The sequence below is a fragment of the Doryrhamphus excisus genome, linkage group LG12 (genome assembly GCF_037039965.1).
Source record: "Doryrhamphus excisus strain RoL-2023G ecotype Guam linkage group LG12, RoL_Dexc_Guam_v1.1, whole genome shotgun sequence".
NCBI classification, from domain to species: Eukaryota; Metazoa; Chordata; class Actinopteri; order Syngnathiformes; family Syngnathidae; genus Doryrhamphus; species Doryrhamphus excisus.
In genome coordinates this window covers 10,857,256-10,885,217 of record NC_136368.1, presented here as the reverse complement: position 1 = coordinate 10,885,217, position 27,962 = coordinate 10,857,256, and the positions used below count along the sequence as shown (strand labels likewise).

The window sequence follows — 27,962 nt, the reverse complement described above, 5'->3', positions numbered from 1 at the left end:
AGCACTCACTTTTTTCTTTTTTTTGGACTCTTCACTTCCATTTCTTGCCAGATGTGGTTGAAGCCGATGAAGCGTCTGGACATTGCAGAAAGGATGTGCTATTTATCGCCCGTCTATAAGACCAGCGAGCGGCGAGGCACTCTGTCTACCACCGGTCACTCCACCAACTATGTCATCGCCATGACGCTCAACTCTGATGTGCCTGCGGAGCACTGGATCAGACGTGGCGTTGCACTTCTTTGCCAGCTTAGTTCTTAAGTCAGTTATTTCATTACATGCCATCACAGATGCTTGGTCTCTTTCTTTGTCTTTAAATTGTGTCAATAGATTGTGTCACAATTCAAACATGTTGCCAAATGCTCACAGATGAGAGATTTTTGTTAATTATTAATTTTTATTGTTAATTTTTAAAGGAGGCAAATGTCATGGAAACAGCAAAATGTTGCATTTCACAACACATGGGATTGTTGACCTTCATTTTACTCATTATTTTTCAAAGAATACAGTTTACAAAAAATGTAAACAACCAACCAAAAAAAAGATTAAAACAAAATAAGCTACAGTTTACCCGAAACTATGTGATAAAAATGCATTTGGTGTTTGAACAGACTTGAGAAAGATGACTACATTCTGTGTCCTTTAGATTAATCACAAAGAATCAGGTGATTCTGTCACACCAAGTGTTCACCATTTCACAGTAAAAAGGCGAAAAAAAAAAATAGTAATAAAGTTTGTCAACATTCTAACTTGGCAGTACAAACAATTTGACAGTTAACACTACGCATGTACCAGATGCTCATGCTACAGTAAGATCATTCACGGGAGCTCCATGTGACTGGCAATGTTGTCAGCAACAGGATAAATGCTTGCGCGTGCACACACACACACACACACACACACAAACAAACAAACACTTGTGTTCCAGCGGCTGAAGCCAGGTGACGTAGCTTAGCTGGTGAGCAGCAGAACAGCCCATGGAATGTCAATGGAGGAGGAAGCTAGGAGTCAAGCACCAGCCACTGGTCACGTCTAAGTAGGCTGCCAAGTCTGATCATCGGGTCTTAAGTTCGCCTTCAAATGTGAGGAATGTTTTTATCGTTGAAGGCAGCATGATTGTCATTAATCAAAAGGGACTTACAGGAAAAAATGATTCTTTTCAACGGCACCGTGAATCCTTTGTGCAATTACAGTACATGAACGTAAAAAGTAGATATGCCCGCATGACGCAACACCCTTGAGTGTAGTTTTGTCTGATGAGATGCAGCACAAGCATCAGATTTACTGTACTGAACCGTGTCGCTTGCATATCTTGTAAACAACAACAGTCATGTTTAGTCCCCGTCATTGCTAACTTCAAAGTACTTGGCATCTGGTGTCTTAGGGTGCTGGTTAGAGGCAGTGGTTTTGTGTACAGCGGAACCCGTTTGAGTCGACATTTACGTAATATTTCCTATCCTATGGCAGTTTGTTGAAATTCATTTGTGAAACATTTACACGGTAATTTTTAATTGACGATCTTTAAGTTAGTACAACACATGATGTCCAAAACCAAGCGTGTCCACAGACACCTAAAAAAATACTTAAAAAGAAAAATCTGCATAAATTAAATGAAGAAAAATAACATAAATGTAGTAACAAAGTTAAAGTTAAGAAAACATTTAGTTTAAATTTATGGCAAAACAAAAAATTGGCTTATGGAAAAAAGTTGTACAATACAATAATGGGAATAAAGTCATGGTTATGAGGGGAAAAAAATCAAGAAAGTTGAAAGAGTTGGACAAATAAAAAAGGAGAAATGAAAAAAAATCAGAGAAAAAGTAAAAATCTTATGAGAATGTAAAATGAGGAAAAAAGTGACATTAGTAGTGCAGAGTTGAAATATTGAAAATAAATGTTTTAATGTTTTGGGGCACAAAAAGTAACATGAGGAAACTACGTTGGAGGAAAAGTTATATTATTATGGGAATAAAGTCAAAATATTATGAAAAGAAAATTCACAAGTTTATCAAAAAAAAGGAAAACAGTCAGGAACTAAGTTGATACTAATGATACGCTTTTTTACTTTTTTTTTTGATAAACTTCTTAAGCAAAACATTGGTCCTTGCATCCGTTCATTTGGCAGTAAGGAAAAAGACCCACTTTTCAGAAAAATCCCCCCCAACAGCAGCTGACAATGTAAGTCGATGTCGACGTTGGGCACTTTTTAACTACGTGGTCCACTTGGACAAGCTGTCAAACAGGTCCCGCTGTAACCAGAGCCCAAAAATGAACTAAAGAGTGAAGGGTTGAATTTCCTGCTTGTTTTGACAGCAGTAAAGAGCTGCCAAAACATGTTTTATTTAGATGAGCTATTGCGTTTTCCCCCAACCCCTGTTGGTGCTTCTGTGCTCTCCAAAGGAGGCCGTACTCTGACGGCGGTAGGTGCAGCTGTGGTGCTGCTCCAGTGGGCTGGGCTTGGCTTTGACACATGCGCCATCGGGATGATGATGATGATGACGATGATGGTGGTGGGGTAGAATACACCACACATGTACAAGATACAGCACAGCATGACGACAACATGCATGTAAGGAAGAGCGTGTGTAAACGTGACATAGTCATGAGATATGTACGCACTGGGCTTTTGGAATAGAGGCACGGGTTGTTAAAGCGACTCACAATGCAAGTCAGACCAGGCCTTATGTCGCATAGGTTAAGGCCAAGGAGAACAATACTAAACCCTACACTCTCGTCTCTCCGTCTGTTGCTAAAAGCCAAAATCGAAAACAATGCGGTCTTCAAAAATGGCGATAAGCAGCATGATGCCAAACCCGGTCAGCATGCCCAGATTCTGCAGGACAAAGTGACCCAACTGGCAACGCTTGTGTTCCTCGCTGTCTCCATGAAGCATTTCTGGCAGCTACAAAGAAGAAAGGGATGAGAAAGTTAGCACAGGAGATGTTGCCGAGTGGCTTACGGAGGAGGCCAAGGGAGGGACGTTAGGCTGCGGAGTGCAGGTGGACAGCTTACCATATCGACCAGAGCCACGTAGAGGAACATGCCAGCTGTGATGGCAAAGATCCAGCTGGTGACATTGTCTGTGTACTGGCCCACAGTGGTGCCAATCAGCATGCCAACGTACGCCATCAGGGCTGAGAGCAGATTGTAGACAATGGCCTGCTTCACCGTCATGCCCGCTTTCAGCAGCACCGCAAAGTCACCTGGAAACACAGAGCGTGTTTCATTCTCGTGCATGCAAAGATGTTTGCCTGCCAACAGGAGCTGCCATCAAAACGGTCGCGTGTCCCCTCCAACAAACGCACCCAACCTTCCCGCTAATGCGCTCGTGATTACACACGTGAGCCGAACCCTCTTCAGTCCTTGCCAGGCTGGAGGCGAAGAAGCGGCGCAATTCTCAGCGGAAACACTCTGGATTTGGAGCGAGATGAATATGAAAAAGGCGACGGCCTACATTTCCTCCCCGCGTGTGACAAGTGGCCTCTTTTCCCTGCTAATTACTGCCATGAATAAATTACCTCTCTGTTGTCAGCCATCAATCAAAGCTCAATGAACTCCCTCTCCCCCACCTCCTTGCTTCCAAACCCTGCCGCACTCCGACACGCCCGCCGTCACCTCATCTACTGCAATTAAAATTGGCCCTCGTTGCCAATTAGCTTCACTCCAGGTGGTTAAAGAACCCTCATGATCATCATCTTTGCCTTCCAGCTGCCAGTCGGGCACGCCTTTTCTGTTCACAAGGAGCCAAAGGGTGTGCTTGTCAAACTGCCAGCTCTGTATGACAGGCGTCATGCGGTGATCCCTTAAAAAGGCTAAACAGGAGATAGGGGAGAGAGGCTGAACTCTGCAATCTGCTTGAGACAAGGACTTTTGATAGCGCAGTCTTACCATCTGGATTCATGGAAATGAGAAATAACACGGGACCAGAACTAAAGGTTTGTGGGGCATCTGACAATGGAACCCGTGTCTCCCAGCATGCTGGCTTAATAGCCAATGGCTACACGTCTTAGGGCAGGTGTGTACTGCAGTACCAATTCATACTATCTCCCAAAAGTGAGTATACCCCTCACATATCCACAAATATTTTATTATGGACACTAACACAACCTCTGGATATGACACCGAGCACCTGCACTTAACGTCTTTGGTCGACCATAACAAGGTCGGTTCTGAGTGGAACCTCTCCTGGCAATCTTACTTATTGCCTTGAGCATCTTTATGTAGAGCATAGGGCCGGGCGATATCAGTATTTTAAAAATAAACATTTGCTTTAAGCACAATATCAAACTCAACCATATAATTGATATCGATATAGACTGGATTTGAGCTGTATCTCCCTCATGCGTGCAAAAAGGAGGGGGGAGGGGCGGAGCAGAGCCACAGAGGCTCAGTTGAAGCTAACAGGCTAGCGTGTTGAAGCTAACAGGCTAGCGTGTCTGCAGTGGAAGAAGTCGGCAAGGGATCAGCAGTTGTTCTGGTGTGGGTGCGGCTGACAGTAACCTGTTTGTTTTAGGGCTGCCACTAACAAATATTTTCTTTGTTGATTAATCAAAGCAAGCTTCAGATTAATCAATAATAATAATCATAATAATAAAATCGGCTTGGTCCAAGACAGACCTCGGTCTGATTTTCGAAATGCCTAAAGAAATCAGACAGAACGAAATCAGAGGATATTTACATATTGAAATAAACGATTCATCAAATACTAAAACAGTTGTTGATTAATTGGGCCATCTATTAATCATCAACTAATTGTTGCCGCTAGACAAGGGCAATTCCTGGGAGCTTTCCATAGAATCCGGAAGAGTTGGCTGCTCTATAAGCATCGTGCAGCTAATTAAATGGCCAATTACGGTATGCACTGTAGAACCACTGTTTACCTCGGCTGCGTCCCTATTTCACCACTCTACAGAAGCTTGAAGAGTTACGGTTCATTAAGAGAAAAAAAAACCTACTGGAGTTGACACTACTAATGACTAAAAACTGCTGCACAAGATTACTAATCATGCATGATTGGACACACAGCACTGTTACCGTTGCCAACTTTTCCTCTCAGTGTACACAGAGTGGAAGAGGACAGTACTGTGGCATAAAAAGCGCAGCTTGGAACAAAAATGTTTACTGTTGCAGAGTGAGATTGGCCCTCTGAGAGTACAAACTAAATGCAAATGATGGCTGTGGCACCTGTGCTGTTTTTGATTCACGGTTGCGCTGAACAACAAGTACGGTGCTTCAGCCTCTCTTTGCTTTGACAAGCCACTTGAGTGCTGTCAGACGAAATCAATTTTCCTACAGTGAAGAGAGCAACACGGGGGCGTTTTAAAAAGGTTTCATGGTGCAATCCGGTCACGAGACCTACCTGGATTCAAGTTCAAGAGGGAAAGCGGTTTCACATGAGGTAGTGTCCCTTTTGTTCTGCTCGCTAAACAAGTGATGTGTGCAGTCGCTGGTGCAAGAACATGACATGTTTTGTTTATATTTTATGGTTTGTCTCTGTGAGCAGCACTTACCAAGTTCATGAGGTAGTTCGTGGCAGAAAACAGCCACTGAAGTACTGATGCCTCCTGTGAGGTTTGCACTGAACGCAGCGCCTGAAGAGGGGAAAGGTTCACAGTGTCAGAGAGATCTGGAAGGCAAATCTGAATCCTTGGAGAAAGAAACAACTTTACACAATGTTCACAGAGCACATACATAACACTAACTTTGTGTGTGTATTAACTTTTAATGATACAACCTCTGATCTGAATGTACATTTCAAGGACATTTCAGATTCTGAAGCTGTTTTGTGTAACATCTGAATTGGAATGATGGAGACAAACATACTCCAGGGTTACAACAAACTGCAGGGACATTTAATAATTCATTTGAACATGTTTAATACAAAATACAAAAGTGAAATAGTTCAGATATGTTAGTAACTGAGGGCACTCGCAGTCCAAGGGCTAGATCTGGTCTGCCAAGTGCTTTTTTTGTGGCCCAAAATGTGTTTTGTTTGGAAATATATATTGACTGATTGTATGAAGATGCAACAATAAAAAACAGACGTCAGGTGACCATGTACCACATACCAAATTATCACCGTCCAATTAACAGCATAGATCTGAAGATGTTGTTTGTCTTAGAAACAACATAAACGGATGCTTTGTGTTTCAGATAAAAAGCATTTCTGGCACAGCGGCAATCATATGACTAAAGCAGGTAATCTGTGCTCACCATGGCAATAACAATGCAGATCTTCTCTTTCTCAAGCCGGTGTATCAGTACAATTATGCCATCACTACAAGCCGTTTTTAATATTTAGAACAATATATATTTGCTTGCAGCTGGACTGATGGAATTATGAAAATGGAAACTGAACACTGAAAATAGAATCATGTGTACTGACTGACCACTTTAAAAGGGGACCTTTTCTGCTTTTTTCCACTTTTCTGACCTATAAATGTTAGACTGTTGTATTCTCATGTTAAACGATGCCAAAGTTTCAGATAATGAGGTTCGTGCATTTGGAATTGAGAAGAGAGACGCAAGCTTCCTCATGGGCGTGGCTGTATGCCAGATACTGTCTGTGCCCGCCCCCAAGCTTTGCTTCCCCCGCCCTGCCCTAAGCTCTGTTTCTGTGTTTACTGTACATTGTCAACAACGGCTCTCAGGAAGTGTGTCTTTTGGTGTAAAGTAAAGCTACAGTTGTTTAAAATTCCTAACGACGCCACCATCAGGCACAAGTGGTGGGAGTTCCTGATTCCCTACCAGAAAAAAAATATATATTTTAATCTGTGAAAATGTGCCAGTATGCAGCTGGACTAGCCGACAAACTGTTGCTGAAGCCTGACGCCTTTCCAACGTTATTTGCCCCACTACTTGAGAAGCACTGCACCAAAATGTTGGTGCAATGAGTACCACAAGCTAGCCTGCATGCCTTGCGGCAGGATATATGGGTTTTGTGCACATATATTTATTTGTATGCCCACATGGTGCAATGGGTAGGTTGCTTTGTATGTCGTGTGTGTTGACGTGCTGTGTTGGTTTGTGGATCGCTTTTGTACAAGCTACATATTGCAAAAGGAATTTGGAAATGCCAGGTGGGCCGGATGAAGACGATAGACCATAGTATTATTATCATCATAAGGCTGGACACATTTTGTGTTAATGTTCATTAAACAACCTCACAATTAGTATAATGATAACAAGAGAGCACAATTGTTCAGCGACACTTAAAGTTACTATGCTTCCCATGAACGTTGTGGCTTATCTGTGGGACAAAATGAGCTCCAAATGAACCGCATTGCTTGTTTGTTTTAAATGAAAAACAATGAAACTCTGATAAGTCACATTTGGAGTGTGAAGACGAGAAGATAGGCGTTAACTCTAGCTGGCGAGCTACAGTAGCTAACTCCTGCCAGTGACAGCTAGGCAAACGTGTAAACAAAGATGCAAGATAAGTTGAACGGCAATAAGTTTGATAAGGGCATGGATTGGCGTAGCCTATGTCAAGATGTCAAACTGAATCCATGAGGTTTAACAGACTATTCTCGAGGCAATGCAGATCCGTTTTCAGCTCAATACGAGTGTTGGCAACCCTATGTGACACAGCATGGATGTACTGTAGGGTTTGCCTTTGCACGCCCCATCGTTTTTTATTGGCATATGCCGATCACATGTTTACAGAAATCGGTTGGTATTGATTGGTAGCCGATAGATCGGAGGATCCCTACTCTTGACAATATAAATGAAAAACAACATCAACATTGTTACTTACCGATGGCCAGTCCATCGCTGAAGTTATGCATGCCATCACCCATGATGACCATCCAGGCAATGCTGGCAATACCAGCGTCCTTCATCTCCTGATCCGAGTGGCAGTTCCCACCATGGGAGTGGCCATGTCCATGACTGTGGTCCTTGGCCTTGCGTCCGTTCACCTTAGTGGGTGAACGCTTGTTGGGGTTTGGAGCTTTCAGTGGCGTCTTGTTGGTGGGAGAGTGTGAAGGTATCTGAAGCTCTGTGAGCTGTGTTTCATTGTGATCATTGTCACAGGGAACGGAACTGCTATCAGCACCTAAAAGAATCCAGATGTCAAATGTGGCTTTTGACTTAGTGGAGGGAAAGTCTGACTGAAAACTACTCACCATCACCCAGCGCCTTCAAGTGAACCCACTCTGCATCTGAGTGGTGATTTAATTTATGATCTGACAACTTCCTGCCAATCTGGCCCTCTTCACACACTTTCTTTATGCCCTTCCAAGTAGAAGCACATACATTCTTAATGGGTGAATGACATCTTACAGCAACTATGAATTCAAAGCTTAAATTGTGCATCCAAAATGTCCCTCTGAACCTGGCAGCAATAAGGATGTAATTAATCTTAGCTAGCTACTAGGTGCAGTTTTGCTCACCCGTTGATCCCTGTAGTGCTTAAACATGCCGATACAGTGCTCAATAATGAAGAGAAGGTAAATGCCAGCCAATGCTGTCAAGCCTTTCCACACTCCATCAAAATCAGTCGCCAGATCGGTGCCATGGCTCGTGCTGCTGTGGTCATGCTGCCCTTGAGACTATTGACAGGACAAGACAGTGAAAGGTTGGGAGATAGAGACATAAAGCACACTCATCCAGTTGCACCATGCATGGACCCACTGAACAACTAAACGGTGTCCGGAACGGATTAATCATATTTGCATTATTTCTTATGAAAAAAATGTATGTGGCTGTTGTATATTTCGGGTTTTGTCACATCAAATTAATTATGCTGAACATTAAATTCCACTAATTGAAATGATGGGAGCTCTTTTAAGCACTAATGCTTTTGTGTTGCAGTATGGCACAGATGTGGCTTATTTCAGACTCTAATTGTCTTAAACTCACATGAGGCAGTAGATGAAGGAGAGCGTCTCCGCTGAGCGTGCCCACAGCCAGGGCCACAAGAAAGGTGAGAAGGAACTTGAAGCAGGACTGGTTGAGGATGGGGACAAGAACAACACCCAAAAGAGATAGGAGGCTGATGATGGTGATGGACACGAAGCCCCACACCCAAGTCCAAACTGGAGACAGAGAGAATAAAGCAGATTGGACGTAACTATTATGTATTTGAGTCCATCGAAAAAAAGAACAGGTCTAAGCTGATACAATTTATTTAAAAATTTAACTTGGTATTAAGATTGTCAACAGCAGATCACAAACAGCGGAAACTTCAACCTCACTTTTTTGTTGGCTGAGTGAGTTCCTCCTTATACTCGTGTTAAAAAGTGTTAGCAAAAAAGTATTTCTTGTAGGGTTTTTGATCCAAATGTCCTTGTGATGACACATGGCCTAAAGTAGGAAACTTAAAGTGACACTTCAGCAAATTCCTACTTGCTGGGATGTTGATGGAAGACACAAGGCAGAGCTGCGTGAGGAAGGTGCGCTATCATTTAAACTGTCAAAACAGCACAAGGCCAAAGCGAAAAAGTTTATGACTATTTGGTCACAGAGGACAAAATGCTTAATGTAGTATGAAATTCAATGTCACACCAGTGATGGTGTGTTTGCTAAACCGAAGCTGGATTCTTCACCAGTGACATTTGGCTATAGGCTTTTTATTGACTGAAACACACTGCGCATGTAATGCACACCTTACTGCCAGGAGACTGGAGAAACAACAGGAAAAAAGCACCATGATGGAAACAAAGAACAGAACTCAAATGAAATGGCTAGAATTAATTCATTAATTAATATCATGACGTAAAATCCACATTATGTATACCATATTGACCTGAATAAAAGTATATTTTTCCTGAGAAAAACAGACAAAAGGCCATCTTATAATCAGGACGAGAGCAGGGGTGTCCCGAGAGTGGGCCTGTGGCTTTTTTTCCTTAAATCGGCTTTCTGTACCTTTTAAACATACAATTAAACAAGACATCCTTTGATTTTACCATATGCTGCCCTCACTGAGAAGAAAGTTTGGACGCCCCTGGCCTAGAGGTTTATACAAAACAACAGGCTGCCACTGTACGGTAGGAAGGTTAACCAAAGTACTCTCACAAAACTGAACCAGCTGGCATCCATTAAACTCACTCTCATCCGGACCATAGCACCAATGTAACCTGCCTGGTTCAGCCAGCTCAAACCAACATCCGCAGAATGAGAGTCAAGAGCACTAGCCATTGAGTGAAATGCCTAGACTTTCAAGTCAACGTCCAGAGAGCTATGAGAGATACCTGAATTTCCTCGCAGGGATTATTGAAGAATCTCCTTCGATCGATCGATAGAGTCAGTGATAACTGACACATTTCACAACTTAAATACATAGAATGATTCAAAATAATATAAAAGTCAAAGCTGTGTCTTTAATAGAGCGATCATTCTTTTTGAAAGTAATTAAAAACAGCTGCCACCTTCCTCAATAACAATAATCAGAAGAACTCAGAATAAAAGTCATGGAAACTGCAGTAATACAGCAGGGTAACGGGCTGAAGCAGGAATGCTCAGCGTGAGCACAGCCCAGCGGGAGCCAGGAGGGAGGTGGGAATCACACCTAAGTCCAGCACAGTACGAATGGCCTTGTGTTGGAACGCCCTAAGATAAATCTCGAGTAAACACAGAGCTGAGGAGGAGAAATATCTAATAACTGTTAAAATCACACTGGCAGACACATCGCCTCTCCACATCTAATGGACCCCAGGTGGGGAAGTTTGTGACTAGATGATGTGAAACATGTCTTATGCCTGACAGAGTGGTCTTTAGAGAGATCGAATCAAGCTGTCATTGTCCCATTAACCAGCTGCAGGATTAAGAAACGTTTCCCACGGCAGATGTCCCCACTCACATAACAGGCATGAACCCATTATGGCGGGAAGAGCAGAAGCAAAAGAGGCCATAATGTTTGTGTATTGATCACAAAGCCACGTGCCATTACAATTCAGAGAATGTTGAGAATGCCTGTCTCCACAGGTTAACATAGCCTTGTGTTTTCTTGTTGGCAATGCAAAGCACACAGCAACATGGCAAGCCATGAAAGTATCAGTTAATTGATATGTGCATTTTTTCACAAATTAAAACAGTTCCTATGTGCCTTAACATACAATTAAAGGTCTGACACGCTTTGGTCGAAATACCCCAAGAACCAAGACTGACAGTAAACCTAAACCCCAGTCTACAAGGCAGCTGGTTTTGGTGGGCTGCCCTGTCTCATGCAAAAGAACAACAGCGCCTGCGGGCATTGCAAGAAAAGTTTCACACAGAAAAGCACAACCCAAATCAATGCACTCTTATTTCTACAAGTGAATGGAAATCCCTAAGCTCCAACATTACAGAAATCAGCCCCTGACCAAGGTCTGGAGCCCCAACAGGAAGGACTAACAAATGTCAATAAAACAAATCCACTTTGCTTTGATGCCTTCTGTGACTGGGAGGTGATGTGAGGATGTGTGATGAGCTGCATGCTGCTACTGCAGCTCTGCTTAGCTTTCTTTGTCGTTGCTTGTGAGAAAACAATGGCAGATTAGACATTTATACAGATATATATATATGCAGACATACATTTACTGTACGTTACCTCAATCACACTAAATCAAAATGCAATCAAAGACTCATTGTCTGAAATAGTCAATGATACTTCTCACTTGTGACATTCGCTGGTGATTCTGTAATAAAGCGGGAGCGATCACAATGGGTTTGATATGCACACTGTTGCTATTTGTGATGACTTTCATTATAACTTTAGCATTACCAAATTGCTTGTTGTACAGTTTGAACAACAACAACGATAACAAGCCACACCTAACACACTTCTACAAGGAGGGGGACAAACATACACACACACAACCCCACTCGCACCCAAAACGCCAGCATTGCCACAACGGGCCTCTAAAGCCCATGCAGACCCCTGCACCATCAAAGAAGCTGCTCTAAAGCCAGCTGCAAAAAAACGCACAGGATCTTCTCCCATCGCCACAGTTTGTACTTTTGAGCAGCTGTAAATTTTTTATGTTTTGCAGTGATGTTATGATATTTTGCAAGGACAAATCTACACCAACTTTGTTAGAAATGTAAATAACAATAGATATAAATAAGTTCCTGGTTATCAGCTTTGAGAATCAGGAAGTTATTGGTATCAAAATGTAAACATTAGGTATTGTTATTGTTAGATATTGTTTTAAGCTCAGTTTTTGCAGCAACCGCTGGGATGACGCATTTTGTTCGGCAGTCCGTGAACACACCATAGTTGTGTGCTATGATTGGACACACTGTGACTCGGATTCCATCTGTTCTTCCATAATCTATATTGTCATTCATTAGTGGTGAGTACTTGTACATTTTGTACTTTAAATACAATTAGTAGGTGTGTTAGACAAATTTAGGGTTTAAACCTGGAATGTGCATTCAGCTTGTTAGTTTCCGTCATCAGTGAATAATGGCCATCCAAGAGCACGGGTTCTGGAGCTGAATCTAATCTAACAGTCTTTACAACTGTCTTTATTTCTGCTATTTGCTGGTAGGTGTGGAACATAACCCCACAAAAAGTGGAGCTCTATTGTAAATACAAACAGGAGGGGCCAAAACTATTCAGTAATTGCAATAGATGATCAGTAAGATTTCAGTGTGTATGTAGTTTAGAAAAAAAACTCTTTCTGCCAAAGTTCTGTTTTCTGTAAAAGATAATCCTATGAGACCAGCACACAACATCTACACTTTTATCAGTGAGCCTCATTGTTAAAAGTAAAAACTGAATGCACAGATAAAAAAAAAATCTATAACCCTCACTTCCTCATTTTATTGTTACCACCATTTTACTCTGCCTTTAAAAGCCAAGAGGCTAAAGTTGACTGCAGTACATAACGGCAAGTCTACAATCAATGCACCTTATATAAACTTCAGTCATATTATCAATATGCATTTGTGCCAATGGCATCTTTTATGTACTTTATGTGTGTAATTTTAGCAGTGGGCTGTGATGAGGTGGTAGTTGACGTTGGCAAAGAAAAGATGGGACCCAGTGGTCTGTTTCCTCTCTCCAATTATGACTTTCCTGTGAACCATGTCTCAGAAAAATGGTGCAGTGTTCAAACTTATGCACTCCTAATTGGCACAGCACAAAAAGAATGGGATTTCGAAACCAGTGAAAAACACCTGCAAATTTTCTGCGCTCCCCTACGGATCCCGGCAGGTGGTAAATGGAAGGTACTGCCACATCTTGTGGTGATGCCTATGGATGAATCTTGGTATATCAGAGCCTCCCACGGGCGGTTTTCCCACTAATGAGGAGCTATTCGTGGCCTTTTGAATTGTTCATGCCATTTCCATTTTATCACTTTTGGTAGTACCACAGTGCTCTCTTAGGCACATACATACACACACACACACACACACACACACACAGGCACTATACATCCAGAAGAGAAAGCGTTTTTAATGACAAAAAATTGTTTGCATTGTGCTCCTTCAAACAGACAGTAAGATCTGTGTGTATACTCGTGTGGTATATTGTGCTATGAATAACAGTGTGTTAAGACGCCATTTTATTTAAAGTACACATCACAGTTATTGTATTGTGCCCAAATTAAATCTATTGTGCACACTAAATAACGCAACTGATTTTCCATTGCCTCATCTTCCACTTGTCAGCACTTCTGCCCATTAGTGTGTCATGTTGTGTGTTGCTGTAATCACTTGATTTCATGGATTTTATCAATGCTATTCGGTTCAATATTGTGATGTTACGTCACAAAACAATTGTGTGCAGATTGATGAAAAAACACTTTTTTTTTAAAACAGAGTAACTTTGAATTGTGACAAATAGACATTTGTTCAGGCTGTTCTTTTAAAGCACTATTGATGCTGGCTGGTGGTGTTCCTTTTTAGTTCTTGGTTTTAAAACGTGCAATGTGAAACCAAATAACAACAAAATCAGATTCTTATGTAATAGTTCACATTACCACACAAATGTAACATGTTAATATGTACGCAAAGTGTCTGAAAAGTGACGTGCATGCACAAAAGCATGCTTCACTCACATTTTCCTGCAGTGTGATCGGTGAAATAGCATTGATTTCATTTCCGAGCTGATACTGGGTAAAAATTTAGGCTGCTTAACCTCACCAGGGTTGTGGTGACTCTATGTGTAAATTCACCTGCACTTGGAAGTTGAAAATAAAATATGTTTAAGAAAACTCCTTATAAACTTGGTCTTTCAATAGATAAATAAACAGTCAAAATTATGAGACCACCCTAGTTTTTCAGTTTATTGATCTGTTTTAATGGCTGGTACAATTAAAAAGGTACATTTGCTTGGACAAATAATGATGAAATGAAAGTTTATGAGCTCTAGCAACTTCCATGGGTTTCTTGATAAGAAAAATCAGTTCTTCCAAGAATGCCAAAAAATGTAACATTTGTGAGCTATTTTTGTTGTCACTATTATATTTGTCCAAACAAAGGTACCCATCGTTGTACCGAGCGTTGAAATGAACAAGAAATTGAACAAACAAAGGTGGTCTAATAATTTTTTCCATGACGGTAATTGTTTTTTAAATTTACGTTGATTTACAATTTATGCACTGGTGAGTTTTCATCAGTGCTCAGTATAGCTTAAAATGAGGTTAATAAAAGATGATCCTCTCAGCTTTTCAGTATATGAAAATGAAAAGAGGTTGAACAAACCTCTCTTTCCTAATTCATTTCACTTATCACAATGACATACACTTATGTCGGACACACAATATTTTGGGGTTGGACGTTATATGTCTGGTTTAACATCAAAAGAACTAGATAAAAATGCCTCCTACTCAAGAACAGCTTTGTATCGCCTGTTAAACAAATCATAATTTGAACAAATGTAAAATGATGCAAATGTGATAGCAAGCTGATAAGTTAAGGGTGTTGTTATCTAACCCTCTGAGTTAGAGCTTTTATATGAATATGAATATCACAGAGAGGTATCACATTTTTCTTTGATTTTTTTTTTACCTTATTAGAGCCCTCCAGACATGAAATAACCTATAGTTTAGACATAATCAGAGAAAATAGGCTGTTTAAGACAAGGACAAAACATGTGTTAAGTGATGTCGAGGTTTCAAAGTTGAGTTTTAGCTTGGGGTTGGTTACGGCCTGCGTTCTCAAAGTGGGGTACGCAGATTTCCTTAAGGGGTATGCACTGGAATGGGTCGTTGTGCATTTAGTGGCGGGGCAAGTGTCCTTGGGGGCTCAAAGCAAGAAATTCATGGGGCCCCCAGTGGCCAATAAACAAACATTGCAGTCTGCGCAGACAGCGTCTGTACTGCTGTGCTTTTCTGCTTGGTGAATAATCTCAGGCTATATGTGCTTATATGTCAATTTGGCCTTGTATTTAATTTATTTAAAATATAAGTTTATGTACCTTTATGTAATTTATGTACCACATATTGCCATTATGTACCACATTACTCAACCATTACGCATAGGCTACAGGATCACTGCAAAGACACAAGAGACAGCCATGGCTTCAACCATTAGCAAACTAATGAGCCAACTAGTTCAGCTCCAAATGAAAATCCATATCGATCGGACCCTATTCAAATAGAAACAACCTATTCTTGTCAAGAGAATAGAATATACTGTTTGTTTAAGTTGATAGAGCGAATAAAACCCCTAATAATGAGGTGAAAGTTTGATTTGATTGCTTTTTCTCTTCAAAATAAGGAAAAACAGTACTTTGTAGAAAACCGTTTTATCCTTGTTGCTACCTGCAGGTTTTCTGTTTTTATAGTGAATTCATGAGTACCATATGAGTTGAGTCAATTAGATGCTTGGCTTCTTACCAGTACTGACACTGTCTAAAGCTTCCTGTTCCACATCCATCTGGTGGTAATGGCGGATGCACACTCGACTATCTATCTGGTACAGCAGGGCAGGACACAGATAGGCGAACTGGTTTGGTGAGATGAGGGAATCGGGACTCAGCCCATAGTAGTTGAGGAGCTGAGTCAGGTTCAAACACTGTGAGCAGACATTGCATGTTGATTTAAAATAAAAGTACAAATAATTCAGACAAGGAGTAGGCAATTACTGATAATCACATAACAGCATTAAACGTATTATTTATGAAGACACAAGAGTGCATACCTCCTCATGCTGATGAAACAAGCCACTTGCATGTCCAGACAAATCAGGGCCTGGGACTGTTGGGGCGTCAGGCCCCCCTGGTGCTTCTCTTTTATGTTTATGAGAGTGGCTGTGGCCATGATCATGACTGTGTTTATGGTCATTGTTATTAGACAATGTTGTGAGAGGTGAAACCGTTTTGTTTTGCCCACGTTGTCCTCTGACCCTTCCTGGCTTTCGTAGCTTCTTGGGCTTGGTGTCTGTGGGAGTAGGAAAAGAGTGCATCTCTTGATTGCCATGAGATAAGTCAAGTTGGCCAGAAGAGGGCTGGTCTTGGGTCGTGGGAGCAATAGCTGTGCTGATTTGCGTTTGCACAAGGTTGGGTTTGTCACTCATATGTATATCAGAATACCCATTCTCTTCTTCCTTGGCATGATGATGATTATGTTCTCCATCATGTAGGTGATTGTGGTTATGATTATGATCATGATCATGATGGTGTTTATGGAGGTGTTCTTTTGATGCACCAGAAGGTGACGCAGTGGTCTGTTGGCTGCACCCTGTGTGATCTTGTTCTGTGTGTGGATCGTGGGAGCTGGGTTTGTGATGTGGATGCCCATGTCCGTGTCCTTCACTGTGTGAGTGAAATCCTTCCTGCACATCAAGAATATCTAGATGAGCTACATGGTCATGACCAAGGTCGTCATGAGCCATGCCTACCACCTTCACTTCACCCAGACCCAAGCTAAGAAGGAGATTCTGAAATCCGTGAAAATCTAGCTGGTCTTTCTGGCCATAACGCCTGAATAGCTGCTGGATGTAGAATTGCTGCTCCTCCTCTAAAGATGCCCTCTCAGGAATTGCAGGCTCTGCAGTCGGAGAAGATTTTCTCACATATGGAGCCTCAGAAATCTGAAGGTCGTTGTGGGTGTGGTTGACATGGTGATGACCATGGTGCTGATGATGCCCGTCTCCATGACTGTGGCTCGACTGATGGTAGAGGAAGGTGAGCACACACAGGAAACAAAATCTTGTGTGCATGTGGACTTGCATTGTCCTCAACTTCTGATTTCCTGTCAAAACATTACAAAATTATATGAGTATAAAATAGTAATCAAATCCACAAGGCCATTATTTATTTTATGAGTGGATGCATCTGATGAATTTCAAAGAAAAATACTACTGTCTTCATTTTCATCTTCATCTTTCATTTTTATAGTGCTACTGATGCACCTGATTTGTGCTGTGATTTCTTAAGCTTCTATATTATAGGTTTCTTTCTCTTTACCTTCTGACGGCTCCCGCAGTTCATGTCCGGGGGTCAATGAGCTGCTGCTCAAATAGCTAAAGCAGGTTACTAAGGGGAACATGCACTGTGTGTATGTGTCGATAACATAATAATTAGGACTGTCTTCGACAAAGAATTTTCATTGTAAGTCTTATTAATTACATTTTGTCCGTAGTTCACTAATAGTTTTTTGTTTGGTGACAGCTAACGGCAACCCCTACAAATAAAAATATCATTTGTTTTTTTTTCTACCTCAAACAAAAAGGCTAAAACACTCTGATAAACAAATAAACACTGTAGGGATATAAAACTACAGCTTAAAGGCTGCTGACAAGTTGCACATTACTTTCTGGAGTCAACACAAATTAAGCATAATTTTGTAATCAAAATATGCTTTTTGTAAAAATGTATGGTCAGCAGCAGCCACAGTCACCCTCCGTGTAGACAAAATGGTACAATCTTGATCATACGATCATCATACAATAATCATAGGATCAATTATACGATTGAACTGCAAGATTGATAGTTGAATCAGACGTCTCCAAATCGGATTGTCAACTATTCTAAGACACCCCCAGTAAAAATGTTTTGTAATTCATATTGTAAATCCCACATTCTTGAGTAATGTACATGTGTCTCTTTGGGGCTATCGGAAACGTTTTCAGGTCAAAACACCATTCCAGGCTCTCATCCACACGGAAGGACAGTTCTAGGTGCCCTGAAACTGTATATTTAAACTTGTTTACAGATTAACAAAATCTGAAAACGCCAGCTTGTTGCTTTTGTATGACGGCCGAACTGCTGTTCTATATCACAAACTATGACATCACAGATCCATCGCCGTGACCAGAAGTGAGCTTTGATAAGAAACCAAGATAAAATCTAAATATTTCAAACTAGAACTAGAACACTCTATTTGTAGAACCAACTCTTCTTCTATAGTTTTGTGTGTCACATGGCTCTGTCTGTGTGTCACAGTGCAACATGTAGCTGTGCTTTGTATATTACAAAGTGATACAACGGCAGAGAAAATAACGCCAAGCGATTTGTGAGGTCTGATTTTTTCTACTAGGCATTTTGTGATAAATGTATTATTCTTTCGAACACATATTGTTCTGAGAAGCCAAACTTGTTACTTAACTGTCCCTAGCAACAAGCTGGAACTACTTTCCTCATCACCGAAACCCAACCACAACTCAGCTCAGGACACGAAGTGGGGAGTGAGTCACTGTTGATGGACTTCACTGCTTATGGGGGCGTCATACAACTTCATGTCAAAAATTCAGAACTATCCCTTGAAATAGTGTGCATGTGCATCGATATGCATGGCCTCCCCCCGGACCAAATGTTTTAACCCAACGTGGTCCACCCCTGCTCTACATCACTGCCTTGCTCTAAGAATTACATGCTTAATAATAAAAAAAAAAAAGAGATAAGCCTTATGGAACACGGCATACCCTTGAGAGAAATGTGCAACAAATTACTTGTTCTCCCCACTCCAAAAAGCCCAAAGCAGCAATATCACTGGAGTCAAATGATCCTCATAAGATCCCTTGTGAAGCCTGAGGGTAGTGGATGCATAAATGCTGGGAGTGCGGATGAGAGTGGGCTCAATCTGGGGTCAGATCAGAAACATTCTTGGCACAAAGCAAAGATGAGGCAGCTAAAAAATATAAATAAAGCCACTGGCCTTGTTTGCCAAGTTTATACTGAATTTACGACAAGTATAAGTGCCACGAGAGAGAATATGATTTTGGTCAGATTACAGATGCTGGCATGGACACAGTTGTCAAAGTAACTTGAAAAGCACAATTCCCAACTTGTTTTTAATATCTGCTGCTAAAAGTTTACACACAATCTGAAAGTCTGTGGCTTTGTTTATTCTTCATCAACTTGCAGATGACATCAGTTTATCAACTACTACTGGTCAACTGCTGGTTACTGACTTCTTCCTCCCAATATAACATAATTACGAGTTTGTGTAACAGGAGTAAAACTGTAGAAATTCATGATATATATATTTCTTCCAAGAATTGCCGCTGAGAGGTTATCTTCTATAAATTGGATAAGCTCTAAATTAAATAAATATATAAATAAATTGAGTCATGGAAAGGAATAACACACCTGTTAAATGCATACTCGGTGAAATTGATTTCGGAGCTGTGACTTCATTCATATTTGAAATTGCATGAAGAAAATTGAAGCAGGGCGACTTACCTCTGTTGGCCCTTGAATGAGATGTGTGAAATTAAGCGTGATGGTGCTCTGACGAAAGATTTCAGATTGAGGGCAGTTCAAAACCTACTTCACGGCTATCTACTGTGTTTATAAACACGAGACAGTGTCGACCTATGAACCTCACTGCTGATAGGATAGGATAGGATAAAACCATGTCCTATTTTAAGATCACACCCTCTAGCCTGTCACAGAGCATACTCTGTTTTCCTGATTACAGCCTTTGTTGTGCTTTAACTTAAAGAGGGAACAATAAACAATATTTACATGTGAAGAGAAATTAAGTTAAAAATTAAAGGTTTAGGTAAGGTTAAAAAGTAAAATTAAGGTTTTTGTGTTCACCAAGTGGAACTTAGTGAACACTTTTGAAGAAGGCTGAGAAAAGTTGACAACAAAAGAAAACATTAAAATAAAAAGTAGTAGTCATAGCTGGCAGTGACTAAGTGTGAGGATAACATTAGGACTGAAGACAATGCCTGTTGTGTCATAATACATGACATGTGAGAGCCCTTCAAATAGGATGTTCATTACTCATTGTGAATCAAGCCTTGGCAATTGTAAAGTATACTATTTGTAAATAATTAATGTGGAAAAAGAAAAGAAAATGTCACAAGAAAAATAACAATAAAAATAATAATAATAAATAATTTGGTAACTCACGTTAATATGTTTGGCCCCAATCTTGATGCTGAAACCTGCACTCTGAAAAAAAAAGTGGACACAGATTAATATTTATACTTCACTGGGTAATTGGAATGAAGTCGTTGCATTTATTTATTTGTTCCTTTAAAAGCAAAGCAGGTTCGAAAGTACCCCTCTAAAAATAAATAAATAAATACATACTGCAAGTGATACACACTTAATGGGGGTAAGTAAACATGTTAATCAACAAAGGCAAACAAAAACTGTTTTAATGGCTGAACGTGAGGCTTAATTAATTTCTGGTGAAGAGATATTTTGCAAAAGTGTCCTGGGGTACTTTTGGCTGGTGGCCACTCCTGGAAAGGTTCACTACTGTACCATGTTTAAATTAAGCGTTTTATTAACAAGGGAGAAATAATTGAGAGCTATCAGTCTGGAAAATGTTATACGGCCATTTGTAAAGCTTTGGACTCCAGCAAACCACATCCATCCATCCATTTTCTATATAGCTTATCCTCATTACGGTTGTGAGGCACAGTGGGAGCTATTAACAAATGGCAAAAACATGGAACAGTGGTGAAGCTTTCCAGTAGCCAGCCAACCAAAATTACACCAAGAGCGCAGCAATGTCTCAGCCAGAGGTCACAAAAGACCCCACAACAACATCCAAAGAACTGCAGGCCTCACTTGCGTCGGTGTAGGTCAGTGTTTATGAACCCATATTAATAAAGACATTGGGCAAAAACAGCTTGCAGTTCTAAAACTAAAACCTCTGAACAACAAAAGAACATTAAGGGTTGTCCCAAATTTGCCCGAAAACCTCTTGATGATCCTGAAGACCTTTGTGAAAACAGGGCTTGTATGCTTAGCCTTTTCACAAGGAGAACAGGTGTTCCTAAATAAAAAAAAATTCTTAGATTATACAGTAACACACATGTGGACTCTTACATAAAAACACAGTGCCATCATAATAAGCCCCACATCTAGTTGGGACTGTGTACGACTATCATATGAATGGATGAATATGTCTATCATATGAATATGAATGTATCATACAAAGCCTGGCATACTACACAAAAATTCACATATCATGTGCCAGTCTAAAGTCTAATTTCTACATGCGTATGCGAGTGAGTTAGTCACATTGGTCAGCCCTGGACAATACTAGGTGGTCTGACGAGATTACATCTGGTGTCAAGGTAACGCCACATTTCAAAAAAGAACATTATACCAAGAGTAAAATGTTGGTGGTAATGTGATGGTCAGGGGCTGTTTTGCTGCTTCTTTAATAATGATTTCATTTACAAACATCTCTTTGTGTTCAGTTGTGTTGTCATTGGCTAATATTTAAATTTGTTTGATGATATGAAACATTTAAGAGTGACAAACATGGACTTTTTCACACTACTGTATTTTCAAATTTTCAGTCAGCCTATTGCTTCAGTTCGAGTTTTTTTTCTTTTCCCTTCATTTTTGAACATTGCTCAACATGGGAAAAAAAATCCCATGTCTTTTCCGGGTCAGTGATGACAACATTTCTCGCAAATTAAATAGCTGACTTTCAGCCTCTGAGCTGCTTCATATGATTCTCACATGACCAAAAATGTTTTCTCATGTCAGTGCCACGCATGGGACCGCAGAGAACCACAAGAAAAAAAGTATAAAATTTATTCTATTTTAAAAAGAAAATGCAAGTTTAATTGTACTTTTTCTTTGATAAACATTTGAAGAGCACAACTGAGTTTCCAGCTTCCGTTCCTCAAGTTCTAAAATCCTGATATGTCAATATAGTTCATAGTACTGTGGGGGACTAAAAACATGTTGTTCTTCAGATTTTAAAAAAAAAAACAAAAACAAAAACAGATATTTAAGAATGTGAGCAACCACTGAGATCTCATTCATAGCGCATCAGATGTTTAACTCTGAGAGGACAATGCTTATCTGTCCAATTACATGATGCAAGAGACTGATGATAAATGGCTGACATTTATCATGAATTCTTTAAACCCATGGGACCCTCTTCTGTATCCTAAGGCCTATCCCAAAAAGCCTGCAGGTGAGAGCATTCATCGTGTCATCCATTCAATGCAAAACAACATCACAAGGTCGAGTTCTGGTCAGATGTTTATTTACCCTCATCATGGGAATGAATGCCATATGAATTTGGAGCCCTGAATGTTTTATTTGAGCCATTCTTGGTGGAATAAATGTACATCAAATCGGAACTAGCACTTTATATTTCTTCATAGAACCAATACTGACAATAATGGACCTGAAACATTCAGAAACGCTGGACAAACTGTTTTGGACAACATTTTCACTCCATATTGTGATATTTTAAATGTTGTTTTTATATTTCTTGGGATCAGGTCGCTTGCTTTGAGCTTAAGGTTAGCTGTTGAAAAATAGGATGAGAAATTGCTTCCTGTTCATAAATAAGTGTTTCACCCAATTCAAAACCACCCCCCAGATGTGTACAATTATAATTTCTGTCATTAATCCATTCCAAAAGGTCTGACAATAAACAAAAGAAAACATACAAAAACTGAATAATTTTTCTCATGACACACCCACATTGTACAAAAACCAAGATGTGTAATTGTTTTTTCGAAAACCGGGGCTTACAAAAAAAGATTCCACTGAAGTATTACTCAATGTTCAGATCCATCAATCCTGCAACTGCACACCATGATCTAATCGATTTGTGATTACCTAATATTTTGATTAGTGCCAATATTTAAATATTCGTTCAGTCAGTAGGATAAACATCTCTATTAGCTCATGTAGAATATGGTATGTTTTAGTCAAGATATACAATAAAATGTTACTGATTGACTTTGTTATGAGTAAATGAGTAATGAGTAAAGTTTCAAGGTAAATGGCAAAAAAACACAGTTCTCACTTAACAAGTATACATTGGTTATACACGCTTCAAAAATATAAACTAGAAAACCTGTATGTGAGGTCAAGCTGTCACAGCTTAACACTCATGGGCTCATCCACCAGCAGGTCTCAAGAAAACAGCAGACAAATCGGGAAATGTAAGGGGATACAATAAATCTGGCCCTATCCTCTTATTATTACAACTATAAACAACAGAAATAACTGAACATGATGATGGATGAGGTAGAATCTGTAGTTCATAACATATCACTTCGGCCAGACACAGGTGCATTGATGATGTTCTATCATGAGGAATTAAGTTTCTTCACTCGGAGTGGGATATAAGGCAAATAAGGAATACTTAAGCAAGGATGAACTCAAATTAAATATGACTTTGAGAAAAAAACAACAGCAGGAAGCAGCCCTTACCTCCTCTCAAAACACGGCAACCAAATGTTCTTGAGCCAAGGTAAGACTGCTAAATGTTTTGAGGTTCAGAGGCTCAACTTTGGATGTGTGTACAGTGTGTGTGTGTGTGCGCGCTCCAGTCAGAGAAGAGGAGTCACATGACCAGTTACTGACTGTAGGTATTCATGTATACTTTAATTTTCCATGGCATTATGCAGGGTTTAGTACTTGACCTTACAAAAGAACAAAAAGAAATTAGTTAATAGTTATTCCCCTAATATGACTGTTCTTACATTTAGCAATTTAACCCAAATTGAGTTGGGTGATATTTTTTAGAAACGTAAACAAGCCGAATTGACGACTCAGATGCTCTCATCGTGAGGAGAAGGAACCATCATGTGTGGAAGTATTTGCTTGGCAGTTCGGTTAACGTGGTATGAAATCATTAAACACACTGAAGAACCCCCTCACGACCTAAACAGGTTGAAATGGCGATAAATCACTTCTTACAGAGCGTGAATGGAAGCTCGCAAAGGTTAGCTTAGTTTACAGTTTACAGTGGCCAATGATGGCACGCAGGTTGTATTTATTTTTGAACACAGCTCGTATTTGCCATAAATACACACGGAACACACGTCCGTGACAATCCTTCAAAATAAGAGCACCATTTGCCGCAGGTCTGCATAAAGAAAATTGTCATTAAAAAAAGTGTAATTAAAAATAGCTTACATATGCAGTTGAAATTGCATGGGTGACTACATCTTCCTGCCTTTAGCAGCGCTGCCTCCTGCCTTTGGAACTCCACATTGATGCAATTCACATTTTCACTTGTCAAAACTCACCTTTTCAAACTGGGGTATTCTGTTTTACTGCATTTATTGTTTGTTTTTTGTATTACTCTACATTGTATTTGTAATTATCCATTGTTTTATACCATTATTTATTTGATGCTTTTAACTAAAGTGTCCTTGGATGCTTTGAAGGGTGTTTATCAATAAAATATAGTTGCATTGATTATAAATATTAATGAATTAATGCACAGAAGCTATAATGGAGTGAGAACAGTTAATAGTTCACTTTGTAAAGAATTTAAGGAATTTCTTCTAATAAAATATTTCTTGAGATTTAAAATTAACAAAACATTGTAATCCTCCTGAAGTGAGTCTTTGTTGCTGGGCTGTCATATTACACAGCATTAGTTTGATCAAACAGATTCTAGTAAACTGGAACATACACACAGGCACAAACCTACTGTGTCTGTTGCTGGCAACAAAGTGTGGGAATGTTGCTATATGTGACAGACTACAGATAGTGTGTGAAATAAAATGAACACACCAGGCTGGTTGATGTTTACCAGCTATTTAAGTGATTAGCAAAAAGAAACCTTTACTGAAGAAAGGTGGCAAACCTCTAAAATAACCCAGAAACAACAGTAACAGGATTTGTTTCAACATTTGTGTATTACTATAAATGTGGAGGAAGTAAATATGACCACTATGACATACTCTGAGATGCAGTGAACTTTGAGATGTACATACTCACTCAATCTTTCTTCACTGAGTGTTTGTGATTGTCGGTGTGCAGTTTTCTTCCCCAGATGCAAAAACTGGGTCAGGTGTGTTTCAGATGGAAAGTTCCTTTTGTTGCCTTTTATAGTATGTTTCCACCACTTTTGAACAAATTCTGCATACTGGCTCATTTGTGTCGATGGACTCCTTGGTCATTACCACATGGGAGCTGTGCCATTGGGCTTTGCAGGCGTCTTTTTCCTCCTAATTTTTGTTATTTTGGCTTGCATTGCTCCTAATGAGGGTCCACTATTTTACAAAGAGACTATAAAGTATCTATGACTGACAAGAGGTCTCAAACCATCCAAGCCTGTTCTATGAAGCTTCTAGGTGCACTCTCATAGGAAAATGTTTGGACACCCCGGTCGAAAACAATACAATGGAGTGAAATATAGTCATAATCAGAATTCCATAATCTGCAGTATAGTGTAGCGTTATTTTTGTATTAAAGTCATTTGTGATTTCTTCATAACAGTAATTTTTTTTAAAGATAGCTCTTTTATAACCAAACAAGGACAAACATCGGATTTCGTATAACTGGACCTTTGTTTGCAAGAGTAATCCATTACATTGTGACAATATTATGTAAACTATAATGTCAACTGGTAATTTTTCCAATAATGATGGGCCAAGTATCAATACTATTAAAATATATACAGTATAATACAAATATAGATATTTAATAAAAGTTATAAAAATGGGGTTGCAACTTCTTGAACTCAATTATTCACCTTTATTCTGTGAGCCTAATATGACTGATGATAACATAATGTGCCAGATCTGGTCACAAACCAAAACATGTGGATCGGGACATCCCTAATGTGTAGTACTATATTTTCATTATACTTTTCATCAATGTCATGTTAAAATCACGTCATCTTGAAGATCCTATCTCGTAAAGTCATGTGACACCCCTACTTACAGAACATAATTGCTGTGTTCAAGGATCACCGAATAAAGTGGAAAATCTAAATACTTGACAAAAAACATTACCAATGACAAATCATAGGCTTTCCAATAGAGACTGACATTGCAGTATTGCCATTCTCAACGAGCAGCGGGTGCAGTTGTGGGTCACTCTCCAAATGTGCTCCCAAAAAAATAAATTCATTACTCTCTCCAGCACTGTCCATTACAAGCATATGCAAATGCATCCGGCTACCCAAATTAGAACGTAAAATGTTTGGCCACCGTTAATACGAACCAAAATCAAATGCACTTCATGACAAGCGGTAAACAAAACGGATGGCTAAAGTATGAAGGACTATTTACGCCTTCACAGTCACATACATTAACGATGTTTCATGGTGCCCGAGCATGTGCCCGTGCCATGGCAGCCAACACACACCAAATCCCCACTTAAAGCTTCCCAAGAGGACGTAAAATAAAAGCCAAACTTGATTCACTGTGACTGCGCATCTACACAACGCATCCATATGTTCCATCTTGCACGCGGTGAGGATATACGGTGGAAGAGTCTCGGCACATGCAGCGTGATTAACGCTGTGATTGACAACAATAATGGCCAATTTTCAAGGTAAAAGATGAAAACCAGCAAACGGAACAGTCGTCCAGCTCACACCAAAAAGGCTACCTCATCCTGCCTCTCTGATGGCAGTGTTAGCACCTTGCTAGCACTGGAAAACCACAGCTTCCAAAAACAATACAACACTTCAACTGGCTAACATTAGCTAGCTGACGACATACAGGAAATGAGCATACAATAATAGACCTCGACGAGGACAGTCTTTAACATATTGTTTTAAAGTCAACGTTCAACAAGTGCTGAATTGTAGTCTGAGCGCGTGGAAGGCAGCTCGGGTCCATGTTGTGGGAGTGTATGAAGAGTAAATGCGTTTTTATGTAGTTACCTCACTCGAGTGCCGTGTGCATCCCCTCTCCGCTCGGTACCAAAAAAAAAAAAAAAAATCCGCGTAATTTACGTCATGCGTCACGCAGACAACTCATTCACCAATGCTTTCTACGCATTATCCTTAAAATCACAAAAAAGGAGGAGCAACTGCTTACGCATTTCACGCAGTGTGCCGCGGGTTGCATGGCGGCACTTGAAGGCTGCGGCAGACTATCCTGCATGTGACTAGCTGGGAACAATCCGTGTCAGAGTTTAAAGGTGCCTTCCCGTAAATGTTTGTGAATATATATATATATATATATATATATATATATATATATATATATATATATATATATATATATATATATATATATATATATATATATATATATATATATATATATATATATATATATATTATTGTGCTATATTAGATATTTTTATTTTAAAAATGGAAATACTATACAATGGATATAGCTAAATAATAATAATAAAAATGCACAAGTGGTTAGTGTGTAGGCCACACAGCTAGGAGACCCGAGTTCGATCCTACCACTTTTTCACACCACTGTATGTGACGTACAGTCCCAGACAAAGTGCTCGTATCCAAAATATGACACCTTTATCATCACATACAATAATTGTTTTGGTTTCATGTCGTAATTTTTAGCAGCTGATATTTTACCAACTGAGATGTAACAAAGAGTAAAAGGTATTGATCAACAAAGCACCTTTGATAAATAGATCTGTTTATTTACCTTCTGTGTTTACAATTTGCGGCTTAAATTGAACCAATATTTGTCTGATTTTCAATCAGATTTCAATTCAAGCAATTGTACTGTGAATACAATCCTTATAATGTGAACAACCGACTTCGCCTGGCTGAATGTATGGTGGATGGATTGGATGCTCTGAACAAATATGGCTAATTTCTGTCGTCCTTGCACCAGAAAAGCCTGCTTCTCAGCAGTTTATCGTTCCAAGTTTGCTCTCTCATGAGTCCCCTGATCACAGGGAGATAAGCACAGAG

The 27,962-nt window shown here is 39.8% G+C and overlaps 2 protein-coding genes across 7 annotated transcripts in view; one reads left to right on the top strand and one right to left on the bottom strand.

Annotated features, from left to right (window-relative positions):
• Positions 1-899, top strand: part of dnah7 (dynein, axonemal, heavy chain 7) — a 70,849-nt gene extending 69,950 nt beyond the window's left edge. Inside the window, exon 66 of the mRNA XM_058081264.2 lies at positions 52-899. Coding sequence (XP_057937247.2) covers positions 52-258 — 207 coding nt within the window. The 3' untranslated portion in view covers positions 259-899. The remainder of the gene's footprint in view (positions 1-51) is intronic.
• slc39a10 (solute carrier family 39 member 10) lies at positions 332-27,107 on the bottom strand. Of its 6 annotated transcripts, none has more exons than XM_058081269.2 (11): positions 26,949-27,107; positions 20,237-20,278; positions 16,075-17,126; positions 15,771-15,948; positions 8,860-9,035; positions 8,391-8,549; positions 8,124-8,232; positions 7,754-8,053; positions 5,508-5,588; positions 3,010-3,200; positions 332-2,899 (listed from the first exon to the last, which is right to left on the bottom strand). In XM_058081269.2, the coding sequence occupies exons 3-11, from the start codon at positions 17,104-17,106 to the stop codon at positions 2,747-2,749; spliced, it is 2,379 nt and encodes a 792-aa protein (XP_057937252.2). In that variant the 5' UTR covers positions 17,107-17,126; positions 20,237-20,278; positions 26,949-27,107; the 3' UTR covers positions 332-2,746. The 6 variants fall into 6 exon arrangements, with proteins under 6 accessions (XP_057937252.2, XP_057937254.2, XP_057937253.2 ...); XM_058081271.2 differs by lacking the exon at positions 26,949-27,107 and adding an exon at positions 26,672-26,889; XM_058081270.2 differs by lacking the exon at positions 26,949-27,107 and adding an exon at positions 23,531-24,421.
• Between the last annotated feature and the right edge of the window lie 855 nt (positions 27,108-27,962).

Coding starts and splice junctions, on each gene's coding strand:
- slc39a10 (XM_058081269.2), bottom strand. CDS start 17,106: ATGCAAGTCCACATGCACACAAGATTTTGTTTCCTGTGTGTGCTCACC. Junction 15,949..16,074: donor TGTTTCATCAGCATGAGGAG/GTATGCACTCTT, acceptor GTCTGCTCACAG/TGTTTGAACCTGACTCAGCT. Junction 3,201..5,507: donor CGAACTACCTCATGAACTTG/GTAAGTGCTGCT, acceptor CTGTGTTTCCAG/GTGACTTTGCGGTGCTGCTG.